Raw genomic sequence first — 21565 nt, forward strand, 5'->3', positions numbered from 1 at the left:
TGCATATACTAAAGAAGAACTTCATGGCCTTCTCCTAGTGTCTGGAAGATGTGGTAGGAGTCTCTCCCGAAGTTATGAGACACTCATTGAACATAGATCTAGAGGCAACGCTGGTGAAACAAAAGAAAAGAAATCATGGAGCAAAATGGTCAAAAGTAACAAAAGTTCAAAGTGAAGAAGTTGATAGACTGTGACCATATTGAAAAGGTTCATTACCCGAATTAGATGGCCAATGTTTTTTAGTGAAGAAGGCGAATAGGAAGTGGAGGTTATGTGTTTACTTCACAAACCTAAACAAAGCTTGCCCGAAGGATTCCTATATGCTCCCATGTACTGATATATTAATTGATTCTACAGTTGGGTATGCAATCTACTTGCTACTTTATGCCACCACGGGATATCATTAGATCCTTATGGATCCAAAATAAATGGAAAAAACTAGTTTCACCACACACACGAGGGAACATATTTCTACAAGGTCATGTCCTTTGGCCTAAAAAACATTGGGAATACATACCAAAGACACATGAATAAAATTTTCAAGGATATTATCGAAGATAAAACTAAAATATATGTGGATGATATGATATTTAAAAGCAAGACTATGGTAGAACATGCTTTGGACCTCCAAGAAGTCTTTATAACTTTAAAGGAGTATAAGCTAAAATTAAATCCAGAAAAATTCACCTTTGGCGCAAGCTCATGAATATTCTTAGGGCACATGATCTTCCAAATTAGAATTGAGATAAACTCGGATAAAATCTAATCCATCATTGAACGAAAAGATAAACACCCTGGGCTAATTCATATCTTGTTCGACTAAAAGATGTTTGTGCTTCTATAAAAGGCTAAAGTGAGCCAAAAATTTCAACTGGACATTGGAGTATCAAATGTCATTCGAAAAGATAAAAGAGCTTGTAGTTTCTCCACCCTTAATAAATAGACCAGTTCCTGAAGAAACGATATACTTATACATAAGTGTGCCCGAAGAATCCTTGGGAATTATTCGAATTAGGGAAGAAGGAATCGAACAATTCACATTTTATTATGTAAGCAGGGTTTTGTGATGTGATGAAACTAGATCTAAAGCTTGAAAAACTAGCCTACAGATTGGTGATTACAGCACAAAAAGATTCGGCATTATTTTCAAAGTCACTCCATTATTGTGCGAATGGACACTCCACTTCGGGGGATATTGCAAAGGCCAAAAACTTTAGGAAGAATATCATAATGGGTGCTAAAACTAACAGAGTTTTATGTGGAATTCGAACCATGAAAAGCATTTAAGGCTCAAACATTGGCCGATTTCTTAGTAGAGACTCTAGAAGACAAAGAAACTGGTCCAGTTCAAAGGGATGTATGGGAAGTATTTTTTAAGAGCTAGAATCGGTGTTTATGTAAAAGGGCCAAAAGAGATCACCATGACGTTGATGCATCCAATAATGCAGCAGAGAATGAAGAATTACTTTAAAGTATCTGAATACTCAATGTCATAAAATCGGACCAAGCGATTTTAAAAAGTGACTCCAAGCTTGTTGTCAGTTAGATGTATAATAACTTTGAGGCAAAAAAAACCTCAATCAAACAATATTTAGCTTTATTCAAGTAGCTCATGGCTCAAATCCAGTAGGATGGAAGAAGCCTAGAGATAAGGCGTATTTTGAGGGAAGAAAACCGTGAAGCATACCACTTAGCTAAAATAGCTTTGAATCCGAACAGATCTAGAGTTTTCCATGCCAAGTCAAAGAAATTCACTAATCAAGCATTCATAGGGTGGATATAATGGTTCCATATCTGACAATTGAATAGTATTGCCCCATTTATCTATATCTGATTGCAAGAACCCTCCCGGAAGAAAAGATTGAACAAGTCAAAATCATCAAAAAATCTCAACGATATTTTATGGTGGATGGTAAACTCTACCGAAGATCCTTTGACCGCTTGTGGCTTAAATGTTTGGGTTTCGAATGGGCTCTATATACTTCGAGAAATTTATAAGGGGTTTTGTGGTGCTTATAAAGGAAATGATGCTTTGGCTAGAAAAGCAAAATTGCAGGGTTGGCACAAATGGCTCACAATGCAACACTTTTCGAACTTACTACGAATGACTCCATATCAAGCTCTAATTCACTTATATACCACATCCCTAAACAAACGGGATGATTGAAGAAATGAATCGAATGATAGTTCAAGGGTTGAAGAAAAGGTTAGATTAGCTCGAAATGTCTTGGGTTGATAAGCCACAAAGCGTTCTACAGGTCTACTCGGCAACTACCAGAGAAACTCCTTTTTCACTTACTTACAAAACTAAAGAATTTGTTCCCGTGGAGATAGGAGAATTTGTCCATATGAAAATCTTCTATTTAGAATCAGACATCGAAATGAACTTGATAAGGAACTGGACATCTAACTTTTGAAGAAATAAAATTAATCATTAGTTCCTCAATAGTGTTTTCTTTCTCATCGATATGTTCTGGTGCATCCTATTGGTATTCAACCCATTAATTTTTAGGTTAGTCCTCCCAATTTGAATAGAATGAGCTGAAATTTTTTTTCGTCGATGACTTATAATAGATATTAGTATACGAATGGGTTCCCCATGAAAAATCATTCAATGCCATCTCTTTGCAAAAAAAAAAAACTTTAAAGTAAAAGGCATGAAGAAAATAAATAGAATATTTATAAAAACGTTTAAATTAATAAAAGTTCGACTAGATTAATATTACAACTCAATTATTTCCTGCAACGGTACCAAAAACTTGATGCATATTTTACATATACGTGCTTGTGAAGGCAAGTGAACCTTTATTGTGTATCAAGTAATAAAGTGAAAGTAGAGTATCGTTCCCACGAGGATGGTGATCGTAATTACTAATCTTTTTGTTAACTTTCTATTATTTAAACAATCGAAAAGTGATGTTTGTTGGGTAACAAAATGAATATTCAATTAACAAAATAAAATGAGAATTACACAAATTAAGAAGAGAGGTTACTTTTGATAGAAGAAATTAAGGCTTTTAGCTTCACTTAACTTATTTGCCTAATAATAAAACTTACCTTTTTTCAAGTTATTTTATCCTGTTTGAGATGATGATTTTTCTCATTAAACTAATGAGTTCTCGAGTTATTGGTTTCAAACTTTCAATTAATTATTTATCTTGGTCTGACTAAAGTAATTAATCTAAAGAAGCATTAAGTTTTCTTAGATCTAAAACATTCGTTAATTTCTTTACCTTAGTCCGGCTAAAGTGATTAATTAAGATTTATGAAAAACCTCTTGAGTTATTAGTTCTAAATTTTTTATTAATTACTTTACCTTGGTTCGACTAAAGTAAGTAATCCAAAGAATATTAAGTTTTCTTAGTTTTAAACCTTCAATTTATTACTTTACATTGGTCCGACTAAATTAATTAATCAAATGTAGTACTAAGATTCATGAAAAACCTTGGAAACCAATAAGTCACACTAAATGATTATTAGGTCCAACTTATAAATTTTGATTAATCAATTTAATCATGGTCAATATAAACGATTAATTATATTCGAATTGGGATTTGGTCCATCTCCAATAACCATTAAGAATCATAAATTAGTTCTTAAATGGATAAACATAGCTTGATTAGGTTAAACTTAATTACCATATAATTAATGTTAAGATCCACTTTTAGTTTTAATTAAGACGTGTTTAGCCCATGATTAGATTAAAACTCATCTTAGAGAGATAAATAGTGGAGTTCATAATAATAAAAGAGATTAAAGTTTAAAAAAACCATAATGACGTGTATCGAACAGAACTTTCTCGGTTGATTGAAACTTACTTTTATTGGATGAAATTTTACACAAACGACAAATTAAGGACAAAAACTAATAATAATTACAACAACATATACAACAAATTAAGAACCAGCAAACTAACATAAAAAATGGAGACTTAAGCCTAAACTTGGTGTGTGGATGGTATGTAAGAATAATCTTCCATGCACCATAAATGCTATTTTTATAGGTAGAAGTCACATATGGAGCAAAAGTCCTAAGTCTTTTAATATCCCACAACCCCATAATCTTCCAAATTAAGTTTTAAAAGAGGGTGGCACAAAACTTTGGCAATTTAGGAGGTGAAAATGTGTGAAAGTCGGAAATGAATCTTGAGTTTCAACAAATGCATCAACTTGTGAGAATATTTTGAGCCTTTTATAATTGGAATTTGGAAATGAATATTATTAGTAAGTTTTTCATCTATATTTTAGCTTTCCACATCTTTTTGAATCACCTCAATCCGACTTTGTATGAGATATTTATGAGCAAAATATGAAAACATGTCAAATCTGTCAAAAATGATGACAATCTATCGCCAGTTAACATGACGTGTTGATATCCAACTTGATGTATTGGACCTGATATCCTCTAAAAAATGATTTTTGGCTCTCCATTTCACGTCTCGGCTCACTCGTACTTCAATCTTTTCACCAAATCCACTATAAAACACCTAGAAATAATAAAAGCACACACATAAGTACTAAAAACATCAAAACATAAATATAAATAATAACTACAATAAAAAATTAATTAGAATAAAAAATAATCCTAAATTAAACTAAAAATAACAATAGAAATAGATGACAACATGTAGCATCACTCACGTCTTTGCTCAACTGTTCCACGAATCCTTAGAGGACGTTGGATGTAGCTCTTTTATATTAAAGTCCTCGGTCAGAGTCCACACTTGAATTTTCTCCAAGTCTAGAGCATGTTTGAGCACATGAACTTTCTCCTCTAGAGCATCGATTATAGCCTCAAAATGGCTAGCTCCTACAGAAGTGCTCAACCTCATCTTTAGTGCGTTGATAATCTTTTCAGCGTGGAAATTTGATTGTTAATGGTGTTCCCTCTTCCGGTCACTATGCTTTCAACCTGGTCCATTTTGCCTGCCTTATTGAGAGCATCTTCTCACTTTTCCTAGCTTCGGCCTCACGTTTTCTAGCTTCGACTTTCGCATTCTCATCATCTTTAATGGCTTTATTAGAAGTAATTAGGTCTCGCTCAAGGAATTCTATCAATTGCGTCCTATGTGATTTCAACTTGCTAATCCAACTCAACCTGATTCTTCAAATGAGCCTCTGCAGATTGGTGAGTTCCCGACAAATCTAAAAAATGATAGCCATATTTTGCATAATTCCTAAGAAATGGTTAAACACCAAAGCATAAAAGTGAAGGAAATAAAGAAAAGATCATCATTTTCGCAACTCGGGACATGGTCAAATCAACCATGTCTTGTAGGGATTTCTTCAAAAACAATTCATTCACCTTCGGGACCACCGCCATACGTCCTAAGTCATTATTCACAACATGATTATTTAAGGTGGGAAACTCACCGAACAAATGATTCCACGATTTAAATTAAAAGAAATGCCTAAATAATATTGCGCCTTTTAAACTTGTTCATTTTGGTCATTTTCCCCACAAAACTTAAAGGGACGTTGTATTAACCACCACAACTTGTAAAAAGTGACATAAAATTATTGATTTTTCCATATTTTAATCATATTCCACCTCAGCTAAGACATGAAATTACGTTTTTATCCCTCTTTCTCTTAAACCCTGATCTTCTTCATCTTCTCCCTCTCCTCTCTATCCAATCATGGCATGTAAATCTCACTTACTTACTTTCCCTTTTCCTCCTCTCCATTATTAATCCAACCATTTATGCACAAGTAAAAGAAGGACCACACCAAAATTAAGAAACACAAATATAGTGCAGTAATCGTTGGATCCTCTATCATAATAGCTTTCAATTTGAATCTTCTAATTGAATCCATAATCCAAAAATTAGTTTGTAAAATTCTCAAAAAATTTAAAGCAATAAGATCGGCCTGAACCTTTCATTCACAATGAGCTTCCAATCTTCGTCTCCTTGCTTAACGAGAAATCAGCCCCATGCACAACACAAGCGAATCGACTCAGTAAGAACTTCACATGATAGAGTGAGGAGGGATGTGAGAGCGAGAGGACGAGAGAAATGCAAATGATAGTTTTGATTATTTTTTTTAATAGATCGGATTAATGGTTTTTAGATTGATATTGTTCCATTAAAAAATTTCATCGTCATTCAGCAACAGATAAGCATGTTTATGTTTAGGAGTAGGAGTAGAGGTTCAGATAGATGTGCTAAAGAGTGGTAGCCTTGGAGGCTTATGATGAAAACTTTGAAGATATCAAAATGGATCTAGTAAAAATCAATCGTTAGGAAGTCCAGGTGAATCATTTTTCATTCAAAAACTATATCTTTTAGTGAACCAAATTGGATTATGGATTTCTTAGTTAGCCATATGCTTGCGAAGTTGCATACCGCATTTTTTCGGGCTCAATTCGAAAGTGTAACGAACAAGGTATAACTAAGTGGAGTTTTAGGTAAAATTACGTGCGAGTGGAATATATAATAATTATTCGGGTTATGAGTCGGATAATTAATCTGCCCGAAATGAAATAAACGTAAGAGATAATAATAAATTATAAATATATAAAATAATTATTGATAAAAAATAAAATATAGAATTCATCCCTACCAAAAAATAAATATAGAATTCATAATTGCATAATTATAAATCAAAAAGTTATTTGGGCTTTCTATACATAAAAAAAGTGAAAAGTATAAAAATAAACCTTGTGGTTACACCTGTTTTCGATTGCAGTCTTGTGATTTAAAAGTTTATAAAATGGTACCTTGAGGTTCATTTCGTTAGCAAACACATACCAAATTGACTAATGGTGTTAAAAGTCAAAAGAAAAAGAGTTAATTTGGTCCTTATATTTATTTTATTTTATAAATTAACCCCCTTATTATCTAATTATCACAAATAAACCTAAAAATAAAAAATAAAAATCAATTATACTATCTTCTCCATCTCTTTAATTTTTTTTTTCTTCTTTTTCTCTTCTCTCTCATCTTTCTTAATTTTTCTCTCTCTAAAATCAATTTGGGGTATTATTAAAGAGAGAAACTATCAATGAAACAACTAATGTAGGTTTTTACCATCTTCCCTCTAACTGGTTTACAATGTCTGGCAATGCAGCTCTGAGCTGATGGGATCTCATCTTTCTGAACCCTACAGAAAGATCATTTTGGCCAATATCAAAAGTATAAGGAGCCTTTGTGAATTCGTCGGGTCTGGGTAGTTTTTCTGCCTCTGGGGTATTCTTCACTAAACGCACAAGGAATAGAGTTGATTAATTCGAAAAAATGGGATACTAATGAAGTTTACAGTTGATTAATTCGCAGAAATGAAACCTTGATTGAAGAGATGAACAGTCCTTGATTTGAATTGCTGAAATTGAGCAATCTGCATATAAAGAGAAAATGGGCTAATCCTATACTCAAAAATTGTTTCGTTGATAGTTTTTCTCTTTAATTATACCCCAAATTGATTTTAGAGCTAGAAAAATTAAGAAAGATGAGAGAGAAGAGAGAATGAAGAAAAAAAAATTTAAAGAGATGGAGAAGATGGTATAATTGATTTTTATTTTTTATTTTAGGATTTGTTTGTGATAATTAGATAATAAGGGGGGTTAATTTATAAAATAAATAAATATAAGGACCAAATTAACTCTTTTCCTTTTGACTTTTAACACCGTTAGTCAATTTGGTATGTGTTTGCTAACGGAATGAACCTCAAGGTACCATTTTGTAAACTTTTAAACCACAAGGCTGCAATCGAAAATAGGTGTAACCACAAGGTTTATTTTTGTATTTTTCCCTAAAAGAAATAAACAAACATAAGAAAAAAAAAAAGCAAAAAGAGTACAACACCCACAACATAAAAGCCCATCCAGCAATAACATTCCAGAATCTTCCACTACACACAGCAATCGAAGAAGACACATAAAAAACAGAGATTAATTGAAACTAAACCAACAAAAAGAAGTTCCATAGACCAGTCGAAGATGAAAGAAATCAACAGACACAAAGAAAAAGAAATCAATAAATCAGATTTCAACCTAGACTCAAAGAAAAGAAATCAAAGTTAATACCTGTATTTTCTGAAGATAGATTTCAATCACAAGAAGATTCAGTATTTGAAGAAATCAAGTTTGGTAAGTTGTTTATATAGAATTAGGTTTGCCTTTTGAAATCAATTAAACCGTTTCAAAGTTTCACTTAATATGAACCAATTTCAGTTTTCTATTTCCTCAGAATTCCTACAAACCGTTTGAGTTTTGACAGAGAAAGGTGTTTAAATTTTGGAAATGCATTTCAAATTTCATGTAATTACATAAACGGCCCGTGCCCGTGCCCGGAAACGTATCGTAGCAGTTTCCGGGCGTTTCCGTAATTTTCTATAAGTTCCACACTAATATCTAAAAAAATTATAAATTTTTTACATTTTTTATATTTTTTATAAATTAAAATTTAATTTAGAAATTAAGTTATTTGAGTATCAGAGAAATAAGAAATTAATTTTTTTTAATGTAAAATAGATATAACAAAAATGAGTTCAAAAACACAAAAGAAAGAATCCATTGAAATTAATTAATAATGGTAATATAGTTATAAATATTGAAAAATAAAGTTGAAATAAATAAAAACTTCATAAAATTAAGTGAGAAATGAGGTTAGTGAGGTTTAAACTCATGACATTTTAAGTTAAAACACATCTCCAATCATCTCATCTACTTCAAAACATTGAAATAATTCTACATAGAGTATATATAAACTCATATCAAGAGGGACTATAAAGGACAAAACAACTGCTACTCAAGGGTGGAGCTGGTGGCCAGGAGGCTCCGGCCCTCCCGAGCCCTGGGCTGGCTCCACCCCTGCGTCCAATCACTCTAACATGTATACATTATGAATCTCATTCCTATTAAACTTATTTAGATAATAATATTAGTCAAGAATCAGTAAATGAATCATATAAATTATAAATTAAACAAAACATGAATAAAGTAAATATTTCAGTTGGATTGTTAAAAACATTTAATTAGTAGCACATACTTTTTTTCCTTTTCCTTTTTGCAATTTTATTGAAGAAAAAATCTAATTAATTCAATTGCTATTTCCATAATATAATGGGTAAATAATTATTATTTTTCAGGTTTGTGCATATTATACTAGTTAGTCTTTCTATTTTTTAAAGTACACCATAGAATCTCGAATTTTAACAAAACTAACTACTTAGCCGCTTCATCCATACTTTTATAAATTAATGATTAAATTTTATACTAAATGATAAGTTTATCCTTCTATCATTAATTAATTTATATAAATGTTCTTCAAATTAAGTTTTTATAATTTTGTTACTATATTAATCCAAGTAATGAAAGTAAATGAATAAAATTAGATTATTACTGAGTCTATTTCTAATTAAATAGGAAATCAAATTTACAATAATTTAATATTTTTATTTGAATAATAATGAATATATCTTTGATATATAATATTAATTTTATATTTGTGATTTTTATACTATTGAATTTTTAATATTAAATAGTCATCATGTTTTAACCTAATAGTAAAATTAAAAGGTAATTTGAATACATTATATCTTAATAAAATTAAAAATACCTTAAGCAACTTACAATGTCTCTTATCTCGTATTAAGAGTAGTGTTTTTTCCATTGCGAGAAGTTTTGAATGAACCCTAGTTTCTAACCTAATTCTTCTACAGCCATGGAAGAGGGTTTTTCCAAATTGACATTGAACATGGCTGAAGATGAAGAGTCATCTGTGGGGGCAAGGGTTAGAGAATGATACTGAGAGTATCAACGAGTTTTGCTTGAATGGTCGCTTTCTTACGGATAGAAAGATAAAATTCTTGATGATGAAGCACATGATAGGGAGGCTCTAGCGATCAGGGAAGGGGATCATTGTTAAGGACCTGAGTGAAGGGAGGTTTGTTTTTCAATTCTACCATGCTTTGGACCTCAAGCGTGTTGTTGGAGGCGACCCTTGGACTTTTGACATCCACTTGCTTCCAATGCACCACTTACAACAAGGTGAGCTTTCGATGAATGTACCTATGGTTTAGATGCCATTATGGATACATGTGTATAATGTGCCTATGGGATATATATCATTGACATTGGGAAGACTTCTTGGAGAATTTATGGGGAAATTTATTGAGTATGATAGTAAGAATAATTCTGGCAGTTGGCGTAGCTTTATACGGATTAGGGTTTATATAGATGTTAAGAATCCGTTGATGAGATGGAAGAGGATTAAGTTGTCATCAAGAGTCAGAGTCATTGTCCAATTCAAATAAGAGATCCTATTTTCTAGCCATATTTATTATGCTTGTGGCTTATTAAGGACATCGATATTGACTGCCCTAAACGGTTCGACATGTTGAATGAGGAGATCAAACTTGCTTGGGGAAAGTGGATTAGGACTGTTGATCGACGTTAGATGATTGGGGAGGGGGAAATGGCTTCAAGATGATAAGGAATATTGAGGAATCATATGGGAATATTCTTCCACTAACATGGATTTGGAAAACAGTAATGACATATTTGCTAACGCAAAAAATGTTGCAATAAAAAAACATTGATAATAATGGCAATAATGCTCCTGTCATGTTTGTCTTAAATAACAAAGTAACTATGCATGATGTGCATGAGGAATATAAACTCTCAGATTCTAATGTCAAATCATTTGAGGAGGTTATACTTGCTATCTTAGACGAGAAGAAACGAAAACTAGTTAACCTAGACATTACTCTAGAGTCTGACAATAAGAAAGGGGAGATAAAAATTGTTAACAAGCCAACCGAGGCTCAAACCAATACCATGTGTCGATTGAATCCCTAGAGGAACCTCGGCTTGGAACTATCATGGCCTTGTGCAAAGTCAGAAGCTTGTTTTCTTTTACATCAGAAACCTTGTTAGAGTAAATTACACCAGTAGTACCTGAATCATACATCAGTTCACACTTCAGTACCTGAATTACATTTCGTTTCAAAAATATACTTCACGTAACAGCAATTTAATACTTTTAGCAGGTCACTAACCGGTCAAACGTTTGACCACTTTTAATCAATGTTTGGATCCACATACTCTCTCTCCTTTACATTCTCACTCTTTCTCCTTTACATTCACTCTCTCTCTCTTCTTCTTTTTTCTCCCTTTCTCTTTAACCATACCCGCAGCCAAAAAAGAAAAAGAAAAACCACACCAATCTTAGCCTTTGTTTGGGAGTTTGAAGGTTAATGGAAGGGAGAGTTAAAGGAGGTAATGGAAAGGGAAGGGAAGTGATGGAATGGAATGGAAAGTTAACAATTAACCTTGTTTGGGAGTTTATAGGATGTAAATGAGGTTAAATGTTTAACCTTGTTTGAGAGTTTAAATATGGTGGGGAAGGAAGGTTAAATTTACTTTGCAGAGACAAGAAATTTTAAAAAAGTTTACGTTACTCCCATTAACCCCCAATTTGGAGGTTAGAGGAAGTAAACATTTAACCCCATTAACCTCCATTTACTCTCAAAAAATAACTCCCAAACAAGGTTAACTCAATACTTAACCTTCCATTACTCTCATTTACTCCCATTAACATCCTCCCAAACAAGGGCTTAATTTGTTTCTCCATTCTCTCTCTTAACTCTCTCTCATTGATCAAGAAAACCCAAAAAAAGAAACAAAAAATTTATGCAGTTAAAAACCCAAAACAAATTCATAAGTGAATCTAAAAAACTCAAAAATAACAGATGGCCATTTTCTTTCTCTCTCCAGTTTTGTCTGCACTTCCATTCTCTCCCTATTCCATTTTTTATTTTCTTTCTTTCTTCAAATTTTCTCTCAAAATCCATCAAAATATAGTATGGTATGATATAAATAACTCCCCTCATCATCTGATCTGATCATCACTCATTCTTCAATTAAAATTCATTTCAAAACAGAACGGCAGATATAGCAATTCTAGTAGCAGAAGAGTATGAAAGGAGAATAAAAAATTCAAGAAGATCAGCTGGTGCTGGTGCAGCAAATGGGGATTTCGTGGTGATTAAATGGCCATGGCCAAGTCTAGTTTCTTTGTTCAGTGATTAGAATATGAAAAACAAGAAATATATGGAAGCCAAGTCCGAGATAGGTGTTGCTGCTTCTAATGGCTTCTTTTCAGCCTGACTCTTTTCTTCTTTTCTTCTATCTGTCTCTTTGTATGATTCTTCTGCACATCCATGGCGCACCCAATTGCTGCAAGAAGATAAGCATGTTGATCTAATTTTTTTCCGCAAATTATTTTGCAGAAAGACGTGTTTCTCTTTGATTAACCAGCTATATCCAGATTCATTTGGGAAATTGGAAGTATCAAAGGAAGGAGAGAGATAGATTTCAGGAGAGAAATAGATTTTAGGAGAGAGAAAGCGAGAGAAATGGAAGAGAGATGAGAGAGATGGTCAAATAAATTATCAAATTCAAAGGTTAATGACGGTTGAAATTATTAAATTGTCCAATCATTCATTCATTTGTTAGGTATATTTTTGAAACAAAATGTAATCTAGGTGCCAAAGTGTGAATTGAAATATAATTCATGTACCTTTGATGCAATTTATTCTAATAAGAATGAAAATCTAAAATGTACTCTTTGATTTTATAATTGCTTATCATTTTGCTGTGAATGTCGTAATGGTGTACTTGTATTTTTCTGTTTTAATGAAGTTGTTATTTCTATTTTGTCATACTTTCGTTCCTATTGATTGCTGCCTTATTGGTGGTATTGCTCGGCGGTGTATGGGCTTCTATGGCCAGCCATATCACTCCAATAGACACCTCTTATGGAACTTACTTCGAGATATTAAAAGGTGTTCATCTTTTCCTTAGTGTATGTTCGGTGACTATAATGATCTTTTTCATCTCAGATAAGAAATGAGAGCCCCATCACCCGTAGTAGCTATATAGGGGATTTTAGTAAGCCATTAATAACTATAAGATGGTTTATCACCCCTTACATGGACATGAGTATACATGGGGAAAAAACTGTGTGACTGATAATTTTGTTCAAGAATGGCTCGACCGAGCATTCGTGACTTCAAAATGGTGGGATATGTTCTCGCAAGCTCATCTTACATACCTTCCTATAAGTATGTTAGATCACTATCCTCTTGATATGTGTCTGTCTGATCGTGTGAAGGAGCAAGAACGTATAGGTTTGGTTTTGAGAATCGTTGGCTTCGAGTGCATGGGTTTCAAGAATTGGTTCGATTCCCTTGGAGTAATTCTCTTGAGCGGGAATTGTGTCACCGTATTATTAAGAATACGAAAGCCATAAAAGTGTGGGGTAATGATATTAATTGCAAGTTCTCATATTGCATGCGTCGGTCGAAGGTTGGCTTCGGGGTTATGTTACGGAATAACTCAAATAATTGCTCAGATCAAGTTGTGGTAGCAAAGAAGTTGTTAAGTGATGTCTTTTGGGAGGAAAGTGGCTAATAAAAATAAAGAGCTAAAAACATGTGTCTCTTGAATGGTGATAGAAATAACAAACTTTTCCATCAAATGGCATCGGCAAAGAGGACCAAACGAGTTTTGAAGCGTGATAATGGAGATGGCACTTGGGTCAAGCCCCTGATGACATTCAATAGGTTGTGTTCTCGTATTTCTCTACTTTATTTGATGATCCAGATAATACTGTAAACGATTAATTGGAGTTTCTTCAATCATGTGTCTTGAGTGATGTGAACGATTGTCTGTTGGCTCCATTTACTGCTGATGAGTTTTGTGAAGCTATTTTTTCAATGCATCCTAATAAATCTCCTGCTCTATATGGGCTCAATCCGGCTTTTTATCAGACATTCTGACCAACAATTGAGCTTGATGTTGTTCAGAGTTACTGTCAATGGCTTGAGACTGCTGAGTTTCCCCTCAACTTTTTAATACAAATGTGGTTCTTATTTTGAAGGTCAGCACGCCGAATATGATGAAAGATCTTCGACCTATCTCTCTTTAAAAATGTTATTTATAAGATCTTAGCTAAGGTATTGTCTAATAAATTAAAATTGATCCTTGGTGATATTATTTCTAATGAGCAATCTACATTTGTGCCTGGGTGTTCTAGTATAGATAATGTTGCTGCACAATATGAAGCGTCGGGTTAAGGGTAAGCTGGGGGATATTGCCTTTAAAATCGACATTAGCAAAGCTTATGACTGTATTAAGTGGTCCTATCTCAGAGTAGTTATGGTTCGGCTCAGTTTTCACTCTAGATTTGTGGATTGGATTATGCTATATATCACCTCTATTAACTATCATATTCAGTTGAACAGAGGCATTGTTGGGTCGGTTATTCCTAAACGGGGTCTTTGTCAAAGGGATCCCTTATCTCCGTATATGTTTATACTATGAAAGGTAGTTGACATGCTCATTGGGTATCACATCTTTTATTTGATGATGACAATTTTCTATTCTTTGGGGCCATGAGGGAAAAATGCCTTGCTCTAAAAGGTATCTTGAATCATTATGGATCTATATATAGGCAATCTATCAATCTCTAGAATTCCGGTATTATGCTTTGCTCGAACACTCCAAGCTCGACCCAAGGTTGCATTAAAGAACTATTGGATGTAAGAAATCCGCTCAATATAAGTTGTTATGTCGACCTTTCATCTTTGATTGATCATAGGAAGAGGTCAGTATTTAGCTATCTTTGTGACAAGCTATGGCAAAGATTGTTTAACTAGGATGGTAAGATGCTTTCTCAGGCTAGCCAGGAGGTGTTTTTAAAGTTGATGGCCCAAGCTATTCCTTCTTACTGTATGAGCATTTTTCTTTCATCATGGTCTCGTTGTTTTGAGTTGTAGCGGATGATGAACTCCTTCTGGTGGGGTTCAAAATGTGATAAGCATTATATTCATTAGGCATGTTGGGTTAGATTATGCTTACAAAAAGAGTGTGGAGGAATAGGTTTTCATCACCTTTAGTTCTTTAATCCCACCTTTCTCGATAAATAGACTTGGAATCTAGCTTCTAACATAATTATCTTACTTGTAAAATCCTCAAAGCTAAATGTTTCCATGGAGGGACTTTCTAGACGGCTCAATTGGGTAATAACCCTAACCTAGTTTGGAAGAGTATTTTTTGAATCTAGGGAGATTCTTGTTGTAGGTAGTCAATGACGGTTGGACCAAGATTTGGAGAATGCACATTCCTCTTAAAGTTCGATGCTTTATATGGTGAGTATGTAATGATATTGTTCCTAACTGGGAGAAACTATCCTTGAAAAGGTATAATCAATGAGTGTGTATTTTCCAAGGTGGTGGGGAAACACAATTTTCACACATTCGTTGACTGCTCCTATACCTCTGATTGATGGATATCTACTAGTTTTATTCCTAGACTGAGTACTACTTCGGACTTTAGCGAATTGGTGTTTGATTTTCTGTGTAATTTTGGTTCAACATCAGTGAAAGAGAAGATCCGTTGTCTGATTTTCTGTGTAATTTTGGTTCAACATCAGTGAAAGAGAAGATCCGTATGGTAATGTGGAACAAATGGGGTGAGCGCAACAATCTGCTTTCGAATGGCCAAATTATTTCGGCTTCGGTCTCAGTTGATCGGAGCATGGTGCTGTTATACAATTTCTAGCAGTGTCAGGGTTCTAATGTTGTTGTTCGTAGTGCATTGCAAGTGCAACATGAAGATATGTGGTCGTTCCCGAAGGTTGGTTGGATTTAAGCTAATGTCGATGTGCCCTTGATATCGTCCAAAAGGGGGTAGACATTGGGGTTGTTTGCTGAGATTCTTTAGGTCGTGTTACTAAGTGCTAGACACAAGTTTTTGCCGAAAATTGATCGCATTTGATGGCGGAAGTCATTAATATTTCTACTATATTAATTTATCAAACATTACGAAACATTAAAGTAATTTTTTTTTAAAATAAACACTGTAAGTAATTTATGATAGAACGGTAAACTTGTCAGTTTGTATATAGTTATTTATTGAATTAATTTTTTTAATATACTATTCATTTTGTCTATATAAATTCAATAGTGCATAGACTAATAAACTATAAACCACATATTTTGCTTGTTAATGGTATCTCATCCATTCTAGGAGTTTGACAGCCTCTTAATACTGGAAGATATCTTGGAATTCCTTCTTTAGTTGGAAGAAAGAAAAGAGCGATTTTTGCCCATCTTAAGGACAAGCTTTGGAAAAAACTACAGATTTGGAGGGGGAAGTCTTTGTCTAAAGCAGGCAAGGCGACTTTGATCAGGGCTGCAGGACATGCAATCCCGGTTTATTACATGAGTTTTTTTCTTGTTCCGTTGTCGACTGTGGAGGAGCTACAAAGAATGTTAAACTCATTTTGGTGGGGCAATCGGAAGGATGGGGCCCGGTGTATCAATTGGATGTCTTGGGATAAGATGTGTGTCTCCAAAGACGGAGGTGATTTGGGATTTAGGGACTTCACTGCCTTAAATTTAGCATTATTGGGTAAACAAGGATGGCGCCTTCAGTCATCTCCAGATTCTCTAGTTAGTAAAGTATACAAAGCCAAATATTATCCAAATGGGGATTTCTTCAAGCTAGGTTGGGTCACTCACGTAGTTACATATGACGGAGTATCTGGAGCTCTCAATTTTTGCTTCAAAGAGGGATCAGATGGAAAATTGGAGATGGTCGGAAGATCAATGTGTGGAAAGATCAGTGGTTACATGATGAACATTGTCAGAAGATAACCTCACTTATGCCTGAAGGGATGGATGAGTTGACAGTTAGTGATCTATTTATTCCTTGTTCCCTTGACTAGGATATGGAGTTACTACAAGAGCTCTTCTCGGAACATGACATTACCGCCATTTGTAGATCAACTATACGGACAAGGGGAAGAACAGATAAATTTTTTTGGCATGCATCTAGAGATGGTATGTACTCTGTCAAAAGCGCGTACAGGCTGGCAACTACAGTAATGACAAACGATGATGATTTGAGAATAGAGGGTTCTTGGGAAGTAATTTGGACGGCTGATTTCCCATATAAAGTGAGGTTCTTTTGTTAGCGTTTATTGCGTGATTGCATTCCTACTCGAGTGAAAAGCAGAAGTAGAGGAGTAAATATTGATGATGGCTGTGTTTTTTTGCTCGCTTGACATCGAGGATGTTTGGCACCTGTTCTGGCTTTGCCCGAAGGTACAATATTTATGGAGGGAGGCTGGTCTCTTTGGCACGATCGCAACTGCTGCTGCTTATGCAGAAAATTTTTTCGACTTATTTTTTCTGTTTTGCAGGTCCGCATGCGTGGCGAAATTGGAGAAATTCATGACGTTGCTTTGGAGTTGGTGGAGGTCCCATAACGACTTCTTGTGGCGTCAAGCGAGCTTGACAGTAGCTCAGATCATAGCAGGCGGAACTAGGTGCCTCACGGATTGGAAAACAGCACAGGCTCGACGAGCAGTTCTAGGTCTTCGTTCATCCTCAACCCCCTGCGATACACAGTGGCACCGACCAGTAGCGAACTCGGTGTCCTGTTGCAAGGATTTTAGTTCATTTACTCTTCTTGGCAGGTCCGGTTGTAGCGCAGTAATTAGAGACCCAAATGGCTATTTTCTTACGGCTCGGACGGACCTGACTGACGGACTAATGGAGATCAGGGAAGGGGAGACGTGGGCACTGCTACAGGCTCTCACTTGGGCGATTAACCTGGGCTATTCTGATGTTATTTTTGAAACGGACTCCCAGTTTACTCACATCATATTGATCATTCAGAGTTTGGCGACCTTATATCTCAATGTCGTTCCTTACTTTCAGCAAATAGCGGATTTTCTGTCCATTTTCTTAGAAGGCATGCTAATAGCTTAGTCCATGTGTTTGCACGGGCGGCTTCTCAATATGCTAGCCCTAAAATTTTTGACGTATTACTGAGTTTTATTCCATTATCTGTACTAGGCTTTTGTCCCTTTTTTTTTTTGGTAGGGAGGCTTTTGTCCTATTTTGATTCATTAATGAATTTCTCTTAAAAAAGCATATATATAAATTAATTAATGATAGAAAGGTAAGTGTTTGTAATTTTATATAAAATTTAATTATTAATTAACAGAACCATGGATAAACGGACTAAGTAGTTATTTTTCTCATAACTCACGGACTCTACAGTGTATTTTGAACTAACTCGTGAAATATGTGCACTAAAAATATTTATTTTATAAAAACTACTTAATTTGATGAAACCATTTAATATTTATTTTGTTGAAATTATTAAAAAATTATTATTATATTTATTTAAATATTATTTAATCGAAATGATGTAAGATAGTATATGCATATTTCATTATCTTGTGATATTTTTAATTTATTTTTTAAAGTAAAAATGTTTAGGTATTTATCCAAATATCCGTACTAGATACTAGATTGCACTGAAACGGAATCTTCGAATGAAAATTCAATTTTATAAATCCCCGAATTTCAGTGTGGTACTGAAGATGATTTCTAAACCTCAAAAAGCCCTTCATACATACATTAGTTAGGTGTAAATGGTCAGCCAGCATAAGTTGATGAAACTTGGCAACTGCAATAAAGAAAACGGCAGCTGCTCAATTGCTGGCTCGGGTTTCATTTATTATCTTTCTATGGATCAATACTAGATCAGCTCCAGTTTCAGTATTCTCCCTACCTCTTCCAGGACATTTACTCATAAAATTTAGGTTTTTAAAATCATTGATGTCCTCAATTAAAATCAACAAGCCAATAATTTTAGAAACCATTATACAACACAATGATCTGTCACAGCAGGACTCCATTACTACCATAACAGAGGTTCATTCATAACAGAATGGCGATTTCTACTCTACGCAGACTAACAGACCGAAACCTCTCCCCCTACTTAAAGAAACACATGATCTAATGCTGCTCTCACTTCCTCTTCTTTGAAGGTGGCTGGGGAACCTCTTCATCCTCTTCTTCCTCATCTTCGTCCTCTTCTTCATCACCATCATCGTCGTCATCTTCATCACCATCATCATCGTCGTCATCATCATCCTCATTATCGCTTGCTCCTTCTCCATTGGCTTCAGGATCGTCCTCAGGATCTGCTTCCTCATCACCTTCTTCGGCAGAGAAATCTTCGTCACCTGCATCATCATCATCCTGCTCTGCATTGTCATCATCTTCGTCGTCATCGTCATCTTCTGTATCACTAGCATCTTTGTTTTCTGCATCAGGTTGCTGCTTCTTGAAAAGTTCATCCAAAGGAAACCTGCAAAAGAAGTTTTACAGGCTGTTTTGACCAATTATGCTCAACAAATTATTCATAAATGAGACTAGCTATTAAATTCATCTTTTTTACCTCTCATCCAGGAAAGTGGGCACTGGTGATGAATATATATCATCCAGCAAAGTTCCAGCCTAGAAACGACATCAACCAAATCAAGCAAGCAGTTAGGAACCACGGACAGTAAAAGAGATAGAGGAGCTAGTGGATAAGGAAGATGAAGAATCCAAGGTAAGTGAATATATGACAGTTGGTTTGATTTGATTTATATCTCCGACCATGGTTGATCTTGGTCAGAACAGTGGAGGAAATCTCTAACAGGAAATACAGCCAAAAGGATTCACAACTTGACATGTCAAAAACTTGCTAAACATATATTTCAACTCAGCAAGTCCGATAACTTTTCGAAATGACACACAAGTGGAAGAGAATTATTTTTATAATATTTGCATTCACAGATGCAACTGATAGCACTTCTGAAGCAAGCATGTTCAAACAAAGGCAGATGTGTATCCATATGCCGCACAAAGAATACATTGTCTACATCATAGAACTTAGGTCTGTTTTCTCAGATATAAAATGAAATTCTAGCTGCTGAATCTCTAAATTTTCTTATTCCTAGAAATGCAAACGAAAAAATTGAATTTGATAGCAACAACATTGCAAAGGTTTTAAAAAGATTAAAAAATAATTTTACATATATAGAGAGCACCAAACTATGGAGAGCAATGCCCAGGACAAATTCAAAACCAGAAAAAGTAATACATATGAACAAGTATGCTAGTTTATGAAGACTAAATACCAAAAATGTAGGACCTCCAAAGCATGTCCAGGTATTAATAGAAAGAGCTGCTCTAAATTCTCAACATCAACTATTGTAGAATTATCATTTCTCTGCTATAGGAAAAATTTCAGACTAATTGCAATACCTCTTTTAAGAAAGCCAAAAATTATTATGATTATGAAGCCAGCACAACTAGCTAATCAACCACATAAAAGAGGAAATAAACATAAGCAAATAGTTAAACAATAATTGAAGGAATGTAGTATTAGAAATTCCTAATAACCTCATTTTCTTAAATTTATGCAAGAATAAATTGTCCCACAAAGAATTATTTAAGAAATACTACTCTGGAAGAACAGGGAAAGCAAACAGTATCCTCTACAAATAGCCAAGATATCAAAGGAGAACTTCAAAAGCAAATCATGAGTAAAAGCCAGAAATTTCAGTACACAGGTTCCCACCATAATGTGAGTCAACATATCCCTAATTTACATAAACCCTAAGCTAAAAGCAACTAGAAGAAGAAATGACAAAAACAATAGACAGGAAGAGCCGCAAGTAAACAGAGTAAAAGTAGGGTAACAGAAATTATACAAAAAAGACGACGCAGGCAAGAGACTTGAAAGCGGAAATAGCAGTCTCCACCATCATAGCCTCCATGACAGAGCAAGACCACATTTTAGTCCCGGAAGAATTGACACTATCCACCTCCATTGCTACTGAAGCAGAAAATGCTATACTCCACGAAAGTAGTCGAGAAGAAAAAAGGAAAAGGCGGAAGGGAAGGATCTTGATTTGGCTTTGTATGGTGGGTCTGGCCGTCTGGGTCTGGCTAGGGTAAACCCTAGGGTTTTGGTCCAATTAGGGGTTTTGATATTCGCACCTCAATTTCTTTGTTTCCAGAGTTTTCGCATTCTACAGTCGCGTGGATTAATAGTAGTGAGTATTATATTTTTTTTTTACTTTGGATATTAAGCTGGAAAGTCGGGTCAGTATCCGACATAGTATTAAAGTGTCTTCTGGCCCATTTTGATTATCAATGTTAACCAATCTAAGTTCGCCGCGTGTGGAAGAAATGTTGGGAGATTAAAGATATCAAGGTAAATTTCACTCTTTAACTCAAACTAACTCTTTTCAAAAAAAAAAAAAAAAACACTTAAAGCACGGTCTATCTAAAGTTTTATCATTTAGCCTCTAAATTTATTATTTGGACACATTTAGCCATGATCTATCCCAATCGATGATTGCATCCAATTAGTATTAAAATTTAACCGAATTGTTATCTCATTGATAAGTACGATATTTTGACACTTAAACTTGAAAAAACAAACAAACAGCCCCACAAACTAACCCGGGATTAGCCTAGAAAAGCTAACCCCCACCAGATCATCCGAAAGCAACGAAAAAAGGAAGTCTGAAAGAGAAGAGAAAATTGAGACTCCCAACATCCTCACATGGCCCTCAGCAGCAAGGCGGTCTGCCACCTTGTTCTGCTCCCTGAAGACATGTCCAAAGTTTATGGTATCGAAGGAAGAACACAATCTTTTGATCTTTTTAACTAAATTTTGGCTGCCTAAACACATAGCCTTA

General features: G+C 34.6%; 1 protein-coding gene across 1 annotated transcript; it reads right to left on the minus strand.

Annotated features, from left to right (window-relative positions):
- Positions 1-18642: 18642 nt before the first annotated feature.
- On the minus strand, positions 18643-20908 carry LOC136205662 (uncharacterized). Its single transcript, XM_065996356.1, has 3 exons — positions 20570-20908; positions 19267-19325; positions 18643-19176 (listed from the first exon to the last, which is right to left on the minus strand). Exons 1-3 carry the CDS (start codon positions 20687-20689, stop codon positions 18834-18836), a joined length of 522 nt encoding a protein of 173 aa, XP_065852428.1. The 5' UTR covers positions 20690-20908; the 3' UTR covers positions 18643-18833.
- Positions 20909-21565: the final 657 nt, after the last annotated feature.

The sequence above is a fragment of the Euphorbia lathyris genome, chromosome 1, assembly GCF_963576675.1.
Source record: "Euphorbia lathyris chromosome 1, ddEupLath1.1, whole genome shotgun sequence".
NCBI lineage: Eukaryota > Viridiplantae > Streptophyta > Magnoliopsida > Malpighiales > Euphorbiaceae > Euphorbia > Euphorbia lathyris.

Coding starts and splice junctions, on each gene's coding strand:
- LOC136205662 (XM_065996356.1), bottom strand. CDS start 20,689: ATGGAGGTGGATAGTGTCAATTCTTCCGGGACTAAAATGTGGTCTTGC. Junction 19,326..20,569: donor TTGCCTGCGTCGTCTTTTTT/GTATAATTTCTG, acceptor TGTCGTTTCTAG/GCTGGAACTTTGCTGGATGA. Junction 19,177..19,266: donor CCCACTTTCCTGGATGAGAG/GTAAAAAAGATG, acceptor CTTCTTTTGCAG/GTTTCCTTTGGATGAACTTT.